General features: G+C 45.0%; 6 protein-coding genes across 6 annotated transcripts; 3 read left to right on the forward strand and 3 right to left on the reverse strand.

Annotated features, from left to right (window-relative positions):
- Positions 1 to 259: 259 nt before the first annotated feature.
- On the forward strand, positions 260 to 1150 carry LOC108031784 (homeobox protein Hox-A10a). The gene has a single exon (XM_017105498.3). The coding sequence runs from the start codon at positions 520 to 522 to the stop codon at positions 1147 to 1149; it is 630 nt and encodes a 209-aa protein (XP_016960987.2). The 5' UTR covers positions 260 to 519; the 3' UTR covers position 1150.
- Positions 1144 to 2556, reverse strand: LOC108031786 (MKI67 FHA domain-interacting nucleolar phosphoprotein). The gene is made up of 3 exons (XM_017105499.2): positions 2351 to 2556; positions 1944 to 2288; positions 1144 to 1879 (listed from the first exon to the last, which is right to left on the reverse strand). Exons 1-3 carry the CDS (start codon positions 2444 to 2446, stop codon positions 1232 to 1234), a joined length of 1089 nt encoding a protein of 362 aa, XP_016960988.1. The 5' UTR covers positions 2447 to 2556; the 3' UTR covers positions 1144 to 1231.
- A 24-nt stretch (positions 2557 to 2580) lies between these two features.
- Positions 2581 to 4028, forward strand: LOC108031787 (uncharacterized). Its single transcript, XM_017105500.3, has 6 exons — positions 2581 to 2812; positions 2877 to 3062; positions 3125 to 3328; positions 3394 to 3630; positions 3683 to 3729; positions 3789 to 4028. The coding sequence occupies exons 1-6, from the start codon at positions 2657 to 2659 to the stop codon at positions 3841 to 3843; spliced, it is 885 nt and encodes a 294-aa protein (XP_016960989.1). The 5' UTR covers positions 2581 to 2656; the 3' UTR covers positions 3844 to 4028.
- Positions 4029 to 4305: 277 nt separating this feature from the next.
- On the forward strand, positions 4306 to 5519 carry LOC108031783 (diphthine methyl ester synthase). The gene is made up of 2 exons (XM_017105497.3): positions 4306 to 4561; positions 4631 to 5519. Exons 1-2 carry the CDS (start codon positions 4427 to 4429, stop codon positions 5339 to 5341), a joined length of 846 nt encoding a protein of 281 aa, XP_016960986.1. The 5' UTR covers positions 4306 to 4426; the 3' UTR covers positions 5342 to 5519.
- Positions 5515 to 6739, reverse strand: LOC108031782 (COP9 signalosome complex subunit 6). Its single transcript, XM_017105496.3, has 2 exons — positions 6259 to 6739; positions 5515 to 6199 (listed from the first exon to the last, which is right to left on the reverse strand). Exons 1-2 carry the CDS (start codon positions 6634 to 6636, stop codon positions 5555 to 5557), a joined length of 1023 nt encoding a protein of 340 aa, XP_016960985.1. The 5' UTR covers positions 6637 to 6739; the 3' UTR covers positions 5515 to 5554.
- A 579-nt stretch (positions 6740 to 7318) lies between these two features.
- LOC108031835 (elongation of very long chain fatty acids protein 7) lies at positions 7319 to 18624 on the reverse strand. The gene is made up of 6 exons (XM_017105584.3): positions 18110 to 18624; positions 16237 to 16427; positions 16077 to 16157; positions 14345 to 14507; positions 13725 to 13861; positions 7319 to 8289 (listed from the first exon to the last, which is right to left on the reverse strand). The coding sequence occupies exons 1-6, from the start codon at positions 18267 to 18269 to the stop codon at positions 8023 to 8025; spliced, it is 999 nt and encodes a 332-aa protein (XP_016961073.1). The 5' UTR covers positions 18270 to 18624; the 3' UTR covers positions 7319 to 8022.
- Between the last annotated feature and the right edge of the window lie 162 nt (positions 18625 to 18786).

The following is an 18786-nucleotide window of genomic DNA, read 5'->3' on the forward strand; positions in this document are numbered from 1 at the left end:
AAAATTATAATACATGTTTACATCGTTGTACATTTAAAACAAACTTATATTTCCATTAAAAAATTGGTAACTATTAATCTGATCAATTATTTTACATCCCAACAATTTAAAGAACTTAATTATTGATAACTTTATTCCCCTTTCAGCTTTTCTGGGGCACGCGCTGATTCGCACATCAATTACAACATCAAACTCCACTCTGGTAAGCAAAATCCTGGGATCTACGCTCGGTAGCTGCGATTAATCCGCCGCATCAGCCTAAAAGCGCGTGCAATTGCGACTTTCAGATAAATCTCCGACTCGATTTTACGATCCGCCGACGCATCGGCTGTCTATTCAAATTTTATAGCTCCGCAGTTGGTGGCACAAAGCACTTGACTCATGCGTCCACTTCCGCTCCTGACCGGACGACGGGGGATCGGGCTCGGATTCGGGTTTGTTGTGACAACAGTTCGTGGGCAAAGACAACAAGCCGATCTGCGGGTGTCATAACCACTCATACTCGTACTCGGGCTCCAGATGTTGCGCACAATTATCATATCAGCAGCACATCATTTGCGACTAAGTGAAAAAGCAGATTGCCTGGCGCACGCTGCGTCTTCCTTAATAAGCGGCCACCCCCGAGTCCGAGATCTCAGTATTTGCTTGGCCCTAGAAGTGAAGACAGCCGGAATGAAGAACTCCCACGCGAACGCAGACTACGAGTCTTGCTACTACGAGGACATTACAAAATCGTGGCTCAATCAAACCGAGGGATACGCGGACTGCAGCTATGGATACGTTCAAGGTGTAACTTCAGCCTACATGGATTGCAATAAAATAGAGGCCAATTGGTGCAGCGAAGCCAGCGCTCAGTGGTTACAGAACGAGGCAGTTGCTGGCCAGGATCTTCCAAGACAAGACCTTCCCAAACTGCGAAACACTTCCTCGAATCGCAAGGAACGCACAGCCTTTTCAAAAATGCAGCTCAAGGAGTTGGAAGCCGAGTTCTGCTACTCCAACTACCTGACCCGTCTGCGTCGCTACGAGATCGCAGTTGCCCTGGAGCTGACGGAGCGGCAGGTAAAGGTGTGGTTCCAGAACCGCCGCATGAAGTGCAAGCGCATCAAGCAGGAGGAGCAGGGCAGCGCCATCAAAACTCACTTCTAGTTTGTACAAGGACATATTTTAACAGAATTCATCTTACAAAATGTTTTCGCTTACTTAACAACTATAGTAAAGGTATTTTAAGCTACTTCTTGGACTTCTTGGCCTTTCCCTTGGGCAAGGGTTTGGCCAGCGACTTTGCTGCGGCCAGCTGCAGCTTCTGGGTGGCGGCATTCTTGTTGCCCTTGGCAGGCGGAGCTAGTTTCTTTTTCTGGACCCCGCCGGTGCCTGGCTTGCGCTTCAGTTTATCTGCCAGGCTAGCCTTGTTCTTCTTCTTGGGCGGTGGCGGCAGATCCTCCTCCTCATCACTGTCATCGCTGTTCTGCTCACTGTCCTCCGCCTCCTCCTCGTCGACCTCCAGCTCAGACTCATCATCGGAGGCGTCTACGTAGTCCTCATCGTCAGAGTCCTCGTTGATGGTGGTGCCCAGCAAGTCCTCCAGCTTGGGCTCCTTCTTCGTCGACTGTTTCTGTTTCTTGCCAGCTGTCTTGGCTGCTGCCTTGCTCGTAGATGCCTCAGTTTCCTCTGATCCCTTCTTTGTCTTCTTTACTGGCTCAACCAGTAGGTTGGAGAAATCAATGCCCAAGTCCTTGTACTTCTCCTGCAGCTTCTTGATCTTGTTGAGATTGGTCACGGTTCGCTTCTGGCAGGCGGACTCGTCCCAGTTGTTTTGCTTTTTCACGCTGCGCTGGGTGGCTTTGGTCACGTCCGAGACGTAGATTTCCTTGCCGGCCTGCAAAGGGGTTGAATTTGAAGGGTAAGTAACTTCATAATGTGATCGGTAAGGAGAGACTCACCTTATTTGTGACCTTCTTCAACGAGGTCCTGAAGAAGTTAAAGGTCTGCTTCTCGGGCGGAATGTAGGAGGCCTTGACCACCTTCTGGAACATGAGGTAGTTGTCCATGGTGTCGGCGGCCACCTTGGCCACCTCCGGGTACTCGAACTCCACGAAGGCGTAGCCCTTGCTGTTGCCGGTGCGCAGAGATCGGGCCAAGCGGACGCGGAGCACCCGGCCGAACTGGCGGAAGTACTGGCGCAGCTGCTGCTCGAAGAATCCGTGGGGCAGGTGCTTCACAATGACCACGCCGCGTTCCGGACCCTTTGGCTTTTGGGGCTTGGCCTTGGCCACCTTTTTTTTCAGCTAAAATGGATGCAGTTTACGGTTATCCACCAGGAGGAACAGTTGTTTTTGTGGGGGCTCACCTGTCCGGAGACCACATCTTTGGTTTTATCTATGGTTTTCTTGGGCGTGGCCTGTTTCTCGATCTTCTGCGCCTTGGGTTTCTTGACAGGCGGCATTTTAAGTCGAGTAATATAATTAAAATCGGGAGTAAACTCAGTAAAAATATAAAAACCGCCGCACGTGGAGCAAGAGCGATAAGAAGAAGCAACCTTTGGCGTTAGTGCGTTTCTATGAGTTAGTGGCTTTTGTCGGATCTTGGCGCCTGGTCACTCTTTGTTTTCTGGTTCTTTTCTTTTGTTTTGCGCATTTTATTTTGCCGCCAATATATGATGAATGTGTCTGCGGCGTCGCTAAATAACTCCTTTCAGGAAGAGGACGAAATGCGCCTTGGCTATAACCATGAGGACATCAAGACCTTCCTTGGGAAATCGTCTATCAAGGACCTGTTTCCCTATGCGAATGACACCACAGACGCCAAGCAGGTAATTGATATTATTTTCTGTTAACTAAGTGACTCTCACTTAAATGGTAAATAAACTTATGTAGCTACTGGATTGCTTTGTGACCACCTTATCGGGAAATTTGGAGCTGAATCTGGAGAATCTCCTGGACCTGTTTACCCTGTCCATTATGATGATGACCTACGAAAGAGACAACTTACTGCTGATGAAGGAGCGTTTTATGCTAGTGGATGCGGTCTGCCATCTGCCGGACTCGCTGGATTCGGAAGAGGTAGCAAATCCCGCATAGAAACTATGTCAAACTATGTATTCACCTGATATGTCTCTCCTCAGATGAACTACATGGCCACTGGCTTATACGCCAACTTGGTGACCGGCGTGGGACTGGAGCGCTTGGAAAGGGTTCTGGACATGCAGGCCGCCATTCCCGCCTTGGTGGATTCCTGCAGCCTGGGCAACAATATTGCCGTGGCCCTACTGCTCACAATCATGTCTCAGTACACGAGAGTACCAGTTCAATTGGATAGAAAGGAATATGTAAGCATAGGACGGGTTGTTTAACCATCTTAAGTAATCTCCCTATGTAAACTTCACCCTTTCAGGCCCACAAAGCTTTTGAAATGGCCAAACTGATCAACTGGCAGCAATTGGCGGACAGTGGCCGCCAGGCGGATATGTTTATGCTGGTCCGGACATTCAGCCTGATCATCAATTGTCGCCGGATACGCGAGGAGTGTGTGGACTGGACGAATAACCTGGGCGCCGAGATACACAAATACTTCCTTCAAGTGCGCAAGGCATTTGATCACACGGCCGCTTTCGGGTCCTTCGAAATGATGGTATGTGAGTACTTTTTCCCCAGGAAACCCTTTTGATATTTATTATTTCCAGATTGAGCGTTACATTGCGTACTGCGTGGTTCGCGGAGCCACAACAACGTAAGTTCATGTGTACCTTTAAAAGCGATGGTTTTATTTTTAATCTTTACTCCCCGCAGACCTCAACTTTGCAACTACAAGATTTCCGAGCTGGCGAATTCAGAGTCTCAATAGATGTTGGATGAAGTGTGATACTGTTAAAGATTCCTAAATTGGTTAGTAACCATTGACTTAAGAGAAAGGTATTATGTAAATTAAGCATACAGCTGAGATCAAAAAAGAAGACCAAACTTTTAATTTGTTAAGTAGTAATTTAAGCCTTTTTTATTTTAATAAAAGGTATTACAATTTTTTATGTTTAAATGAAACTGATTAGTATTGACCTTGAAATTTGAAACGCCCGCCTTTTTGTCTGCAGTGTAAGGTCATACTGAGCTTTAAAATGTCTGGCAGTATTGGTCAGGGAGAAAGCGATTTGTACTCATTATGAGGTAATTAATGGCTTCTTCCTTTTAGCTTTGTGTTATTATTAGCTTTCCAACTATTTAACTTATTTTTATAAAGTTAAATTAGATATTTAAATATAAATTCCCAACCAGTCTTTTTTAGTACCTTTTCGCCACAGCTGGATTTTTTGGCGCTCTGGCGGCGGTCACACAACGCCCCACGGCACGTGTTGTTGACTGCATTTAAAAAGCGCTTTTAACAACATTTGGCAGGAGTTGCAGTGGCCGAGCAGTCGCACCAGTCGCCCAGCATGTTCTACCTAATCGGCCTCGGCCTTGGCGACCTGAAGGACATCACGGTCAAGGGTCTGGAGATAGTCAAGCAATGCAGCCGTGTTTACCTGGAGATGTACACCTCGATTCTGGGCTGCAGCCTTGAGGATATGGTAGGTATCTAGCGCGGAGCACCCACCCTTGCACACATCATATCACACCTCTGCCTTTCCCGCCCGCAGCAAGAGTTCTACGGACGACCCCTCCTGCTGGCCGACCGCGATCTGGTGGAGCAGGGAGCGGATGAGATCCTGGCTGGTGCGGGCGAATCCGACGTGGCGCTGCTCGTGGTGGGCGACCCCTTCGGCGCCACCACCCACACAGACTTCATACTGCGCGCCAAGGAGAAGAACATCCCCTACAAGGTCATCCACAACGCCTCGATCATGAACGCCGTGGGCTGCTGCGGCCTGCAATTGTACAAATTCGGCGAGACCGTGTCGATTCCCTACTGGGACGAGACCTGGAAGCCGGACAGCTTCTACGACAAGATCAAGCTAAACCGCCTGCACAACATGCACACGCTGTGTCTGCTGGACATCAAGGTGAAGGAGCCCACGCCAGAGTCCCTGATGCGCAAACGCAAGGAGTACATGCCGCCGCGTTTCATGACCGTCGCGGAGGCCGCCCACCAGCTGCTGTCCATTGTGGAGAAGAAGGACTCGCTGGAGAAGAACACAGTGCTCAACGAGCAGTCACTGTGCGTGGGACTGGCCCGTGTGGGCCAGGAATCGCAGCAGATCGCCGTCAGCACGCTGCTCGAGATGCGCTCCACCGATCTGGGAGGGCCGCTGCACTCGCTCATCATTCCCGCCAAGGAGATGCACCCGCTGGAGGTGGAGTTCCTGCAGCAGTACGCCGCCAGCCTCAAGTTGGACGACTACAACCACTAATTCCGCTGCGAAAATACCTAATTAAGTGTCTAGGAAATGTTGTCTGTGCATCTGAATTGAATTTACGAAGCTAGAGGAGCTGGAAGCTCAGGAAGAAAGTGATATCGCTTGATGCCACCCGTATACGTATGTAGCCTGCCCTTCGGCAGCTGAAATAAAACCGCATTCACCCATCGTATATTTATCTCAGAAGCTTTAATAGAGGTTTGCATATCAATAGTAGAGGCCCCGCATGCGGCGAGAGGATCCCTGGCGGTCGTATAGCATATTAAACTTGTTCACAAAGTGGTGCATGTCGTTGCAGCCCTTGGTCAGCGTGCCCAAGTAGCTGATCAGTCCCACATCGTTGCACTGCGTGTAGAATTCCTCCTGGAAGGCGGGCACCTGCATCACGGGCAGTCGGTGGCAGAGGGCGTAGGCCTCACGCAGAATCTCCTGGTTGGCCCGCAGCTTGCCGGCCTCCACGTCCCTGATATACTGCAGCACGATCTTGATGCGTGTGTTAAGCATCTTGATGGCGCTGTCCTGGGCCACCAGATGCTCGGCCACCACGCTCTTCTCGCCGGACTCGTTTGAGGTCATCCGGGCCACATGATCCACGCCAATGCGCTCCGCCTCCTCGGTGGCCAGTGTGTAGGTGAGGGGCACGAATAGCATGGTGGCCTCGCCGTCCACCAGATCGATCAGGGACTCGAAGAGCTTCAGGGGAAGGTGGTCCACGCTGCGGGACAGCGGATTCAGCTGCAGCATGATGGGACACTCGTTGATGGCGGCTATTTGTTTCTGGATCTTAATGTCGTCGGCAGTGGGATTCTCGCCCGTTGTGTACCATCCTATAAAGTCGAGATCGCTGAATACCTGGGGAAAAACGGAGCCTTAGACAGTGATGGCGGGTGAGTTGATCCCGGGGAACCCACCTGCTTGTACTGCTGCTCCTTCTTGTTGTAGTAATCCTTGTTGATCACCGTTTCATCCCCGATCACATCCGTCTTGAGTTCGAACGAGTTCATAATCTCAATGTTGCGGCCCTTCTGCTTGCCAATCAGGGCCCCGTACACCTGTCGCGGCTCTCCGTGCTGCGCCCGAAATCGTGTCCAGTGCTCCGATATGTTCATGATGACCAGGGGATGCAGCGAAATGGTCACCGAGCCACTGGTGCCCACCGCGGCCATTATGTTTCCCTGGGGCTGCGGTTGTGGGTTTGGGGTGGGCTCCTGTGCTTTGCTGGCCCCGCCGGAGGAGGACGAGGTGCTCGGCTTGGCCGACATGTCCACATCCACTTCCATTTGCTCCATGCTGTCCGGGGGCCTTTGTTTAGTCGTAGTTTGCGCTAGAAAGCTAAGTTTATTCCTTTTGTTTGATAAGCTCCGGCTATGCTATCGGTCTATCGTTCTTCGATATTATTTGTGCGAACCTATCGGGCGCTATAGTACCTCGATATTAGGGCAGAATGACCCATAATTTTTCCTTAAAATTTTCAGTGAAGACTCAAACCCAGGCTCAGCGTTGCCATGTTGCGAAAAAAAATGGCGACTAATTTCAAATCCATTTCCGGATACTTAAAAAAGCCTTAAAAATCTTTTACCATATATAACAAACATTTATTTATTAACAAAGGGGTTTCCGAGTTTAAAAAAACTAAATAACGGTATAAATTTTTAAATTTTTTAAATTTAACCAAGTTTAAATTTCATTTTTCGATAAATCAAAGACTTTATAATAATTTGTTGAAGTCTTTTTACTGATACAATTATTTTCTTAATAATTTATAACTCAAGCTTTGAATTATTTCTTTTGTTCATCTAGCAGCGAATCAAAATAGACCAAACTATCAATTCTATATAATCCGCTATTTCCGATATCTGATATTCTATTGTCAGTTCTTGAGATTTATTGATCTCTTCCGCGACGACGACCCTGCCATTTCACAGCTCTGTTTCCTTGCCGAGAAGACAGAACAAACATAAACCCACTTGGTTGGTTTTTTTTCGTTTTATTTTATTTATCTTTTCTTCGCTTTTATTTGTCTTCGTTTTAATTTCGTGCTCGCCGTATTTGTTCGCGCGAATGTTGTCAGTTAGACTAGTTGGCTTAGGACTACAAATATTTAACATTAACATTTAACAGGCTATTTACAAATCGTCTATACACAATTACAATAATCACTTAGCCTAAGGGGATTAAAACTAAACGCGCTTCGTTCGTGAGGTTCTAGAATTAGGCGACTTACACATTAGTCAGATCTCGAAAATTGACCCAGTTTGTTGTACGGTTCTACACATGTGCGATTGCAGCAGCCACAGATGGCGAGAATACGAGAATTTGAGAATTTCAGAATGCGAAGCGAAGCAATCAAGCGAAGCTAGGAGGAGCTGGTGAATGGGTAATCAAGTTGGAGCTCAAATTGCGCATACGCCCCGGGTCCTCCTTCATCGGCCGGCGGACTCTCCCGACTTCCTCTGTTTCCCTTTCCGTTTCCTTTTCTGTGTGTGTGCACGCTCGTGTATGTATGGCTCTTAAGCTTAGCTTAGCGTTAGTTGAAACCTTTGTACCAAAACTACTTCCGTTCCGTCCGTTGCCATCACCAATCTGATCCGTTTATGCAAAATTTGTTCCCCCTTCGGGCAATCCCTGGAAGCACTTTCCGTCAACATCTGACTGATTTCTGTTCCGCACTCGCCTTAGTTGGCTTTCAGCTTGTGCGTCAGCATCGCCGTGTTGTTGTTGTCGTCCGCCTTGCAGGGCGTGGCCGGAAGTGGCTGCTGCTGCTGCTGCAGCTGCTGCTGCGCCGCCTTGGACTTCCTGTAGCTCTGCATGTAGAAGTTCATGAAGAGGCAGAAGAAAATGGAGGCATTCAGCAGGAGCAGCGCAGAGATGAACTTGGAGAACTGGCACTGGTTGCTGAAGAGGGCGCGGATGGTGTGGAAGATGCACAGCACGAACTGGGCCTAGAAGAAGGGGAAGGATTTCATTTTCAGGTCAGTCTTGTATTATAAAAAAAGAAGAAGTGGTTAAAAAATACTTTAGGTAGTGATAAAACGTAGACCTTACTAAACATGTGAAATGTATTTTTTTTTTAGTTATTTTATATTTATTTAATCTAATTATTTTTATTTTTGCATAGGTTTTAAATTACAATATTTATTATAAATATTATTTATGGAATATTTGATTTAAATTTCTTCACAAAACATCAAATATAACTTTCTGAACACATATGTATATATTTTAATCTCTTTAAATTTAGTTATTTAATATTTTCTTATTAATTTATATTTTAACTGCACTTCGCTTGTAAAATAATTATAAAGAAGCATACAAAAATATAGTCTTCATATAAGCACATCGCCGAAGCTCGAGAAAAGTCCGCATTTAAATGGTTGATGTAATTTTTATCTAGCCTCTAACTTTATTAACGTGGTCATACCTAATCACACAAATTAAGGGGTTGTGGGAATCGTTGGCACTGAACTTGTTACGCCTGAATGCTGGGAAAGTTCTGAAGAGAGCTCACGCCCCACACGCCCATTACAACGGGGGTCTTAATCAGAGCTCAACTTGACCCACCTCTTTCTGGTCATTGGCGCTGGCGAAGGGCAGAGAGCCAGTCTCGTTACGGAAGTTGTAACGTCATCCAATTAGCCAAGTCGCTTACTGCCGAGTCATAACTTTTTTGCAGCCCGGGTTACGGCTCTTTGAATGCGGCTAATAAAACGGCTGGCAGTGGAGCACCCTTGAGCTGGGCGGGCAATCAAAAAGCACTCAGTGCGGCTACAATGAGCGCACATTGATTGGGTTCGGAATTAGAATTAGCCGGAGTGTCAGTTTCCCGATATGCGGCTATTAACTAGCCGCGATGCTGAGCCACTATAGTGGCTATGTTTAGCCAAGTCCAACAAGCTGGCTTGAGGCTTGGCGCGTGTTGCAAGCCCATACTTATCGCTGCTGTTTGATATTGATCGATCATAACACATATTGATGGCACCCACTCCCACGAGTCTTAGTGCTGAGATTCTAGTTGGTAAGACACACTTGGATTTCAAGGAATGTCAATTGACTTGAAAATCTAGTTACGTTGGACGAAGAATTGTCAAGTGAGGCTGAGGAATTCGCTATATGCTTGAGTGGCATGTATGTGCAGTTCAAGTAGAATAAAGAGGGGAATGTCAATGGATTAAAATACGAATTCCATCGGAAAAATATTCACGCATGCTTGGTAATAGGCGATAGACAATTTAAAATTTAGAAGAAAAAAAATTAAATGCTATATTTAACACCCTATGGGTTTAGTGTTTAACATATTCCAATAAAACATATTTTTAATAGATACAAGAAAAGAGAGGAGAATATATCTTAAAATCCTAACATGCATTCAACCTTCAGCCCCGAAACAAGGCTTTCCGTCTTGTTTTAACGACTATAATTACTTGAAATATTTTTTCCTGTGCAGTAATCTCGACAGTGTGCAGTTTTCGGTGACCTACAAAATATTACGCTGGCCAGCCAAGCGCTGCAGGTTTCCATTACCACTGCAGCAAAGTCACTGAGCCAGCGGCGGCAACAACTGTTGGCCAAGATGCCGACTGCAACTGGCCAAGTTTGCCTCTTGCGGTCCGTTGAAAGCCAACGTCGACGCTTAAATGCCCCATTGCACGCGGCACGAGCACCGTGGGCTACACACAGGTGATTGATGGAAATGGGGCAATGTATCTACAGTAGATTCGATAAGAAGTCCGGCAGGTCTTCAGTCCGGCTTCCTTATAAATTGAGTGTAAACAGCCTCCATAGAATTAAAACAGTGTCAAAACGCTTCTTCCTCACATTATGCATGCAAAGCTTATAGCTCGATCGCAGTAGCATCTTCCATAAAGTGTTTGTAGTTAAATGCTAAATTATTTTTGCACGTTTTCTTAAGAGTTTTGACCTCGGCCACTTGTTTGTGATTCGTGCCGGATTTTCCATTATAAATCTGAGAGTGAAGATTTTGTTAGTTCTTGTACGAGTTCTTGAGAAACGGAAATAGCTTTTGCTTGTGTTTTACTCTTGCTAAAGCCAGTTTAATATACAAAAATAGTTAGTTACTTTTTTAGTCGCTGACCTGTAAAATCAATTGATTTCTAACTGCAAACCCATGCTAAGTGCTCATAAATCTTTTCTGCTCGCTTAAATGGATATTGTCATCTAAACTTCGTAAGGCCATCTAGGCAAGCCCCTTTCTAGCCTGTTTTTGCATTATTTTTGGCTTAAATATATTTTAGATTATAGCCAAAGTGGCCTTTGTGATCAATTTGTTCAGTATAAAAATGTTTATTTCGCATTTAATAACAGTTTGAAGTTTAAACACACTTTTATAGCCCTAGTTTAACTACTTTGATTTTAGGTTAAAAGCACAAGTCAGATGTGTGCGCTAACAATTATTATTTACTATTTAACACTATTGTATCTGTAAAATACAATAATGGATGTCTTTGATCTATGACTGAATTTATTTAGCCTGATTTTAAGAAGTAACTAGTACTGTTTGTTTGGAAAACATTGTTTCGATGTAGGATATATGTATTCAATAATGTTTAAAAAATGCAATTTTAAATTTCATATTGAGTTCTTATCAATATCCAACATTTTCGTATATTAATTTATTTTTTCTACAAACTATCCCACTGTTCCGGCACAATTATTGTTGCGCAATCTTGCCATAGATCATTGAACGCTGTGCCGCGTGTGCCGGCTACTGGCGATCGCAAACAAAAGGCAGTTGCACTTGCAACATGACTGATCTCCACTGGCGACTTGGATCGACTTGGATCGCCGCACCGGCAATTGAAAGTGGCAGGCTGCTTGTTGACTTTTACCCAGACACGCCGTGCCAAATTGCATGAGTAGTCTGCCCAGTGGTCGCCATCGCCTGGCCCAAAAGACCCGGCTAGCAGCAGGGGGACTCCAGATAGAGCCGCAACATATAGCCGACATAGACACTCACCCGGTTGGTGTGGCAAGTTCGTCGCGGTGCTGGACAAAAGTGAACGCTGCCGCTCGACATTCATTGCCGCAAAACGGAACGAACACGAAATGATAATGTAATCGAAACTGGTCGGATCGGTGGGTCGGTTGGTCGGTTGGTCGGTTGGCCGCTTGGTTGGTTAGTTGGTGCCGCAAATGTGGAAACTCTCGGTGGATTTGGAATTGGAATTGGCCTACCTCGGCGAGCGGCGGGGATGGATGTGTTGCAACAAGCCGCGGCCGGCTCGTCGAAATGTTGCACACGGCAATCGGAATCGGCAAATCGGAACTTAACTTCAACTTGGGCCGGGCTCTTGGCTGCAATGTGGAGCACTTGCGACGTGTGGTCAGGCAGTTTGCGGCTAATTGGCCGGCAGGAGCGGAACCGGAGGAATCCAACTGGTTGCGCAGCCAATTGGCAACACTTACTGAAAGCCAGCTAGAATCACAACAACTGGGCATGACACTCAAATTATCCATATGATGCGCTCGCCCACTCATTACAAATGTCAGTGCAGCGCAGCGATGTGCACTGGGAAAAATGACTGATATCGAAGGACCCCAAGTATTTTAGGCTAAGCCCCAAAGCCAATTTCTTTGATAATTTCCCTTACCCCTGGCTTCCACCATCTACAACTCAGCTTTTTGATATTTTTTTATTTTTCTTTTAAGTTTAAACTAATTTTGTTTTTTTCTGTGTAGAACTCAGCGAAAAGCAATTGGAAAACATTAAGAAAACTGCACTACGACAACCATAAAAAAGCAGTCAAAACAGGCACTTTATCGAATACCTATGCAACATTTTACAGACGCATAAAATGGAGACAGTTGGCACTCCTTAATAGCGACTGAACGACCAATTTTTGGAACCTAAAATCTTTTAACTTCTTTTCATTCTGCAACTTCCATACAATTTTATTCAGTCGTTTAATATTTTTAATTGCTTTCATTTCCCTATGCAACCATTAGAGAGTTTGTAGTATAAAAACAAACAATTGCCTTTAATTGTAAAGTAAACTGTTTTTAGGAATATCTGATTTGGAAACTGGTTTAACATTCGTAAAATATGTTAGAAACACTTCTACAGCTCTAGCCAAAAATGCTGTTTATAGCCATGAATGCTTAAAAAGGTTTTCTAATTAAATTTAGCATTTACAGTTAATTCAGGACTATAAACTATGATATTAATGAGAAATTGTTTTTTCTATAAAATTAAGGAATTCTACAAGTACATATTTCGAGATATTTGCTTTAGTGTTCGTTTTTTGTCAGTGGTCCCATTTTTTCCAACTGTTTGTAGTTTCTGAATACAACTCGAGAATCCCCACTGCTCGCCTCCTGCACCGCCACTACAAAAAAACCTGTGCTTGCTACTTAAGTTAGTCACCGAACGTTTGACAACTCAACTGTGGAGCAGAGCTTCAAGGCAATTCACTAACTAGCGACTGCGACAATAACAACTACAGCATTGAATCTCGATTCGAAGGAGGCCAGTCGCGGCAGAACAAACTAAGCTCGCCATATTTCCATTCGTTTCAAGAATTTCGAAACTTTGAAAACGCGAGAGGGATGGAAAAAATAGAAGCCGAAGTGCAATGGAACTTATTTACCGGCTACGCTCGTACTATTTGGGTTTTCAATAGTGCGTGGCCACATAAAAACGACTGGTCAGCGAGAACCGTTGAAGTGAAGCCGAGTTCCGAGCGCCAGGCCAATACAATACCAAGTTGGCAGTAGCTCAGAAATCAGATGGGAAAAACCAGAAACCAGACGAGATATCTAGACCACATGATTGGCGACAATCTCTGGATTCGCTGTGGTCTCGCCTCACTCTTGCTTTCGGATCTCGATGTGTCGTAATCGGCCAGAATGTGCGATCGATGCTCAGGAGATTGGCCTTTGGCCCCAGAAGTTTGGCCAAAAACTTAAGCTCCACTGCAAACAAACCGGCGGAGGCCGAGTCTCGGTTTCGCAGTGGCATTTCGGAATTTTAGACAAATGCAAGAGTCGGCTAGAAGCATTGGCCAACATTTTATTTTGGCAATATAAACACGGATAGCAACTGGTCTCCGCGGCGGATGCGGTGGTGTGCGTGCCTTTGGGCCCACTGAATAATGCCAATTTATGTGGCAGAGGCTGGCCGGGAGTCTAGCTTTGAGGCACGACTGCCGGTCTAACTGGTTTGCATTTCTTGGTTTTTTGGCAGCGTCTTGGCCAAATCAGCCCGGCAATTGCTGGCCAACAGCGACTAACTTCGATCTATGTCCGAAAAATACATTTCGCACATGCCAGCCCAGACTTCTGAACAAGTTTCGTTTGATTTACGGGCGGTATCTGGGCTGGAACTGATTCAATTTTAATGAGTCTCGGTAATAGTACTTACGATCTGCAGCTCGGTCATGTATTTCTTCCACCACAGGAACTTGGCGTACTCGGGTCCCATGGCGGCCATCATGTAGTAGAAGTACATGCACACGTGCACGAAGTTGTTCAGCAGATTGGGGAATGTGGCGTTTCCACCTGCAAGAGATGGGGAAGTGGGGTTATAGGGTGGGGATAAATTGGGAGAAGCACTACAATCTGAAAGTCCTTTGGGCTACACCATTTTTCTATAAATTTCCTAAGATACAATGCAAATATATGTTTAAAGATACCAATTAAAGGTTTTTCCTTCACTTTAGTTAACAATTGTAGTTCCTTAATAGTTAAAATCGAATGACCGCAATAAAACTAGTATTTAATGAAATATTTAATCAGTAACTAACAAATAAGTTAAATTCATTCATTCATCATTTTGGCTACTAGACAATATAACGCCTGGTGTTCTTGATTTTTATTACCAATAATCTTATTTATATACCCATTCCTACACTCCGTACCGAATAATGGCAGATAAAATTCATTTTGTAAAAATGCCAGCCAACAAAAGCTAACTCTATGTGACAACTTATGGACTTTAAGCCTAACTTGATTGTTATTGCCAGACGGACGGCTGCAACTCACCTGCCAGGAACTTGACGAGCACCCAGGTCTCCAGGGGCGTCACCGAGTGATGGTACACGTGCAGCCAGGTGATCTGCGACGACTTCTTTCGCAGCACGAAGAACATGGTGTCGGCGAACTCGGTCAGCTTGGACAGGTAGTACAGGTAGCACAGGTTGAGCATCTGCCGGGTTGAGATAGAGAGTTATAGACGGGGCGTCAAGTGGGCTATCAGTGCGGTTGACCTAGCAAGGTCGTTGTGCAACTCGCGCCCATCGGGCAACGTGCCCAATTAGCGTAGAAACCGCAGAAGAACTTGCGCAATGACATTGACAAAGTCTTCGTTCCACCGCGTTTAGTTTCGTTTCGCGGTGTTTCTCTTCTCTTCGGAACACCTCACACTTTTGTTTTCATTTGCCGCCCAAGAATTCTGCTGGCTTGCAGGTGAATCGTTGGGGCGCACGCTGCGTATGCGCAATGTAAACAATGCTGTCTTTTACGACTGCGCTAAGGCGCCGTGGACTTATGGAAATGACCATAAAACTGGATGACAGACGCTAATGACTCTGGGGTCCAACGGAGTTTATTGACTTGTCTTGTGGGCTCGGTTGGGCTTTTGCTCTTCAAATCTGTTGGGTTCGTTGCGGATGTGAAACCGATCAATGAATGAGTGGAAAAAGGTCCGGACTGGTCAGCGGTTTTCACAGAATTTATGCTCTATTGATTCAAAGCGCAAACAGAGCTGAAGTACAATTCGAATTGCAAACAAACGGCGGAACAAACTGAACTGTTTAGAGCCGCTTAAATGTTGTTAATTTTATTGTAACATAGGCAATATTGAAAGGCCTTGAGGGTGTGGCTGTCTCTAATATTTTTCCAGTGGTAGTACTGGTGGTTCAAGTGATTGCAATGGAGACTTATTGACTTTGGCTAGATTAACACAAGAATAAAAAGATTCCATGGAAGTAATAAGTCTACCGAATGCTAAAAATATTTATGCTTATCTAATGCATGTGTTGTATTAACCATTTTTAAAAATTATTACTAGTGCTTAAAAATCTGTGTAAAGGTTACCCGCAGTTAGCTTTGCCACTGTTACAATTTTACGAACATTTAAATGCCTCATTTGCGGTGCCCAGACAAATTGGCATAAAATTATGCATTTAACTTCGAAGTTTAAGCTTCCATTACACAATTATTTATTAATTGCCCGAGCTGAGTAGCCTGGGAAAGGGGAAACAATCGATGGCTGCCCGAAAAGCCATTAGACATAGAATTTGGATTAAGAAGCTGGCCACTTAATTGCCCTGCTCAGTACATTTGAATGTGAACTTTGTGCCATCGCAGAGGCATAATTAAAAACATTTTTGTTTGCATTTTGTAGTTGTTTACGTTTCTGCGCTATGACTGGCCAAAAAAGTGGCTTTGAGCTGAACTTTACGGCCCAACTAAATGGCTCTTGAGTCTGGCGGAGTCAGTGAGTCATCACAAGAGCCAGAGGCAACGAACTTGCTAGCCAACAGCGGAAGATGAAGCCGGCAAGGTGAGGCGAAAACAAAGAGCCACCGATAAAAACCGAAAAACCAACCGGCCAAATGACAAATGCCAAATTATATAATGGAGACCATAAACTCCTTAAGTCCACGCGTGCCTCTCGAAATAGAATTTCGATAGGGGATGAGCGAGTTTCGATCGGACTTTGCATTTGCTGTAGAATTTTAGAATAGGACTCCGACCGGTTGTGAGCACTTACCCGCTTCGAGCTGGGACTATCGGAGTAGTCGACCGGTTGGCACTTCAGATTGTAGTAGTTCAGCCAGCCGGCCATTAGGTGCTGTTCGGGGGGAAACCGGAAGGGGAGCGACATTAGGTGGACGAACGCTATGCTAACCGCCAGGTCTTCCAGAACTTACCTCGTAGAACATGTAGCCGCTGAGGGCCACCTGGAAGGCGTTGTAGACGACCAGGGTGCGGCGCAGCTGGAAGGGCTTGCGGTCGCGCATGAAGAGCGGTCCGATGACCAGGACCCAGGACAAGTAGACGGCCACCATGCCGAAGGTGAACATCGGGTGCTCCATCAGCGGGAAGCGCGTTGCTCGCGGATCTGTAAATTTAACCATCTAATTAATTGCCGCAATTTAGTTTTTAATTAATTTTGCTTGAGCTTTTGCCTGTTTTAAATGCAGAGACGAGTCGAAACAGCTTGGATTTGCATTTCATTAGTTTATGGAACTTCGTGTTGGGACAGCCAGTCCAAGCAAAGCCATTCAATTGAATGAAATCGTGGCTAAATATAAAGTCTACTTGTCACTCGTATCGTTTAAAGTGTCAGCACAATCGCCTATACACGGGCATTAGTTGAAAATATGTGAGACTGGCATGCCGCTAAGGGAACTATTCCACATCTTAGTAAACACCGACGTCATAGGTCGGTAATCTAGAGGAACCCCCAGAACCCATATGCGAATTAATTGCCAGTGGCTTGCATTCTAGAAGTGCACCAACTTTTCCATAGCACTGTTTACAGCGGTTTCAGAAGTGGCTATGATTTATTTTCCAGATCAACAATATTTCTAATAAGTGCTTGTTTACTGCAAATATTCCATTGGCAGCTTGGGATCACTTATTATGCCGGGAATTCTTGACCTGTTGAACTGAGCAACCTATTGGGTTCGAAGCTGCGCAGTCAACATATTAAATTTCTTTACTTTTTAATTCTGATATGCAGTGAAAACGTTAAAATTTTTGTAAATTACATAGTTAATGTTGTATTTCTAAATATTTAATTGATTTAATTTATTGTAAATGTTCTTTAAAAAAAATGTTCTCACATTTATTTGGGATATTTGTAATGTTATAATAAAATTAATCGATAATCCTTACATATTTATTTATTCTACCTAACTAAATAATGTGATTTAATCATTTTTTAAAATTTAAATTTCTAGGGAAAAGAAATTGTAGAAAAACATTCCCTGTTAGCACCTCAAGTTCGTGTCCTAAGTTTTTTGTTTGTCCACCCAAATTTTTATTTTTTTCAAGTTCGTGTTCTAGGTCTTTTGTTTGTTGCCAGAAACGCTGAACATTTTTGCTATGTAAGCATGATTTTGGCGCAAAGTAATCTCCTTTAACCCCGTTAAGTGTCACTAAGCCAAAAAATCACTATTTGCACTGCCTTTAATTGCAATTGCCTGCCATTGACCTTTCACCGGTGACTTTTCGCAGTGCCTGGAATGTGAATATGGGGCACACTCCGCAAGTGGCTCTGAAAACGGAACACAATACCAGACGCCAGAGGCACTTGGCATGTTCGAAGTGCTCCGGCTGCTATTGTACTTGATAATAATAAATACATGCTCAGCTGCACACGGCGAAACCAAAGTCGTCGATGTCGACGGTCGCTTCATAAAAATGTCTAAGATAAGCAATGTAAATACATTTTAATTACGTTAATAATTGTCAAAAATACAATTGACACTGCCAAGGTCGCAATTTAAAGCGCGCACACACAGAAAAGAGACCTTTTTTAATTGTCCTAGAAGTTTTTGGCTTAGCTTTTGGCTTTGTCTGTCAACCTTTTTCATTTCTTTCTTCTCTTCAGCTTGTTCGTTTTTTGTTTGCTGTTTTTTATTCGTTTTGTTTGGCATTTACGTTTTCGTTACGATTTGCAAGCCATAAAAATGACAATTTCATGGCAATTCGTCATTTTTATGGATTTGTAATTTAGCCAGCCGCTGCACTAAATATTCGAAAAACTCGGGCACTCAAGCACTCGACGACACCTACCGCCGTAATCCTCCTCCACCAGCTGGTAGTACCGCTGCACCAGGCCCGTGTAGTTGCGCGTTATGTGATGGGTCTTGAACTCATCCAGCGCGATATTGGCTATCTCCACGACCATGTCGAATCGCGAGCTGCTGTTGTAGTTGTGGTAGTTCATACTCATGGCGATGGCTGGGTTCTAGCTCCTGGTTTGCTGCCGAAACTTGAAGTATCCGAAAAACGCTGGGATTCGAGGCGTTTCCTTTATGTTTACTTTTCAGTTCTTGGTTTTGTCAGAGGCTCGCCGCAGGAATTTGCATGCTGCGCTCAAGCCTGCAAATGAATCACTGTTCACGCTCAGAAAAATCACTTTCGACTCGCTGAATTGCTGAATATACTGGATATTGCTCAATTCGATTTCGAATATATCCGCGCAGATCTGGCTGGATTCTACCACCACACCGTAGGAATGTTTATGCTCAACTGAATCTAAAACTTCTCAGCAATCACAAGATAAAGTAACTTTTTCGCAGCGCCACCGGAGCAGAGCAGCGGCCGCGGCGGCGGCAGAGGCTGAGCAGCGGCGGTCGTCATGATCGCTTGTGCAAAATACCTGGCGGCCCACAACAACTACTGCGAGTGCCAGATAAAGCCCGACTTCGGAAACTCAACGAGCCCCGAATAAGCGCCATAGAACAACG

The sequence above is a fragment of the Drosophila biarmipes genome, chromosome 3R, assembly GCF_025231255.1.
Source record: "Drosophila biarmipes strain raj3 chromosome 3R, RU_DBia_V1.1, whole genome shotgun sequence".
In the NCBI taxonomy this organism is placed as follows: Eukaryota; Metazoa; Arthropoda; class Insecta; order Diptera; family Drosophilidae; genus Drosophila; species Drosophila biarmipes.

Excerpts from the sequence above, each read along its gene's own strand:
- LOC108031784 (XM_017105498.3), top strand. The coding sequence starts at position 520 with ATGTTGCGCACAATTATCATATCAGCAGCACATCATTTGCGACTAAGT.
- LOC108031783 (XM_017105497.3), top strand. The coding sequence starts at position 4,427 with ATGTTCTACCTAATCGGCCTCGGCCTTGGCGACCTGAAGGACATCACG. Across the intron at positions 4,562-4,630 it reads GCTGCAGCCTTGAGGATATG|CAAGAGTTCTACGGACGACC; the intron begins GTAGGTATCTAG and ends TCCCGCCCGCAG.
- LOC108031786 (XM_017105499.2), bottom strand. The coding sequence starts at position 2,446 with ATGCCGCCTGTCAAGAAACCCAAGGCGCAGAAGATCGAGAAACAGGCC. Across the intron at positions 2,289-2,350 it reads AAGATGTGGTCTCCGGACAG|CTGAAAAAAAAGGTGGCCAA; the intron begins GTGAGCCCCCAC and ends CATCCATTTTAG. Across the intron at positions 1,880-1,943 it reads TGAAGAAGGTCACAAATAAG|GCCGGCAAGGAAATCTACGT; the intron begins GTGAGTCTCTCC and ends ACCCCTTTGCAG.
- LOC108031787 (XM_017105500.3), top strand. The coding sequence starts at position 2,657 with ATGATGAATGTGTCTGCGGCGTCGCTAAATAACTCCTTTCAGGAAGAG. Across the intron at positions 3,063-3,124 it reads ACTCGCTGGATTCGGAAGAG|ATGAACTACATGGCCACTGG; the intron begins GTAGCAAATCCC and ends GTCTCTCCTCAG. Across the intron at positions 3,631-3,682 it reads TCGGGTCCTTCGAAATGATG|ATTGAGCGTTACATTGCGTA; the intron begins GTATGTGAGTAC and ends TATTATTTCCAG.
- LOC108031782 (XM_017105496.3), bottom strand. The coding sequence starts at position 6,636 with ATGGAGCAAATGGAAGTGGATGTGGACATGTCGGCCAAGCCGAGCACC. Across the intron at positions 6,200-6,258 it reads AGGAGCAGCAGTACAAGCAG|GTATTCAGCGATCTCGACTT; the intron begins GTGGGTTCCCCG and ends GTTTTTCCCCAG.
- LOC108031835 (XM_017105584.3), bottom strand. The coding sequence starts at position 18,269 with ATGAGTATGAACTACCACAACTACAACAGCAGCTCGCGATTCGACATG. Across the intron at positions 16,428-18,109 it reads GGTGGAGGAGGATTACGGCG|ATCCGCGAGCAACGCGCTTC; the intron begins GTAGGTGTCGTC and ends TTAAATTTACAG. Across the intron at positions 13,862-14,344 it reads GCTCGTCAAGTTCCTGGCAG|GTGGAAACGCCACATTCCCC; the intron begins GTGAGTTGCAGC and ends CATCTCTTGCAG.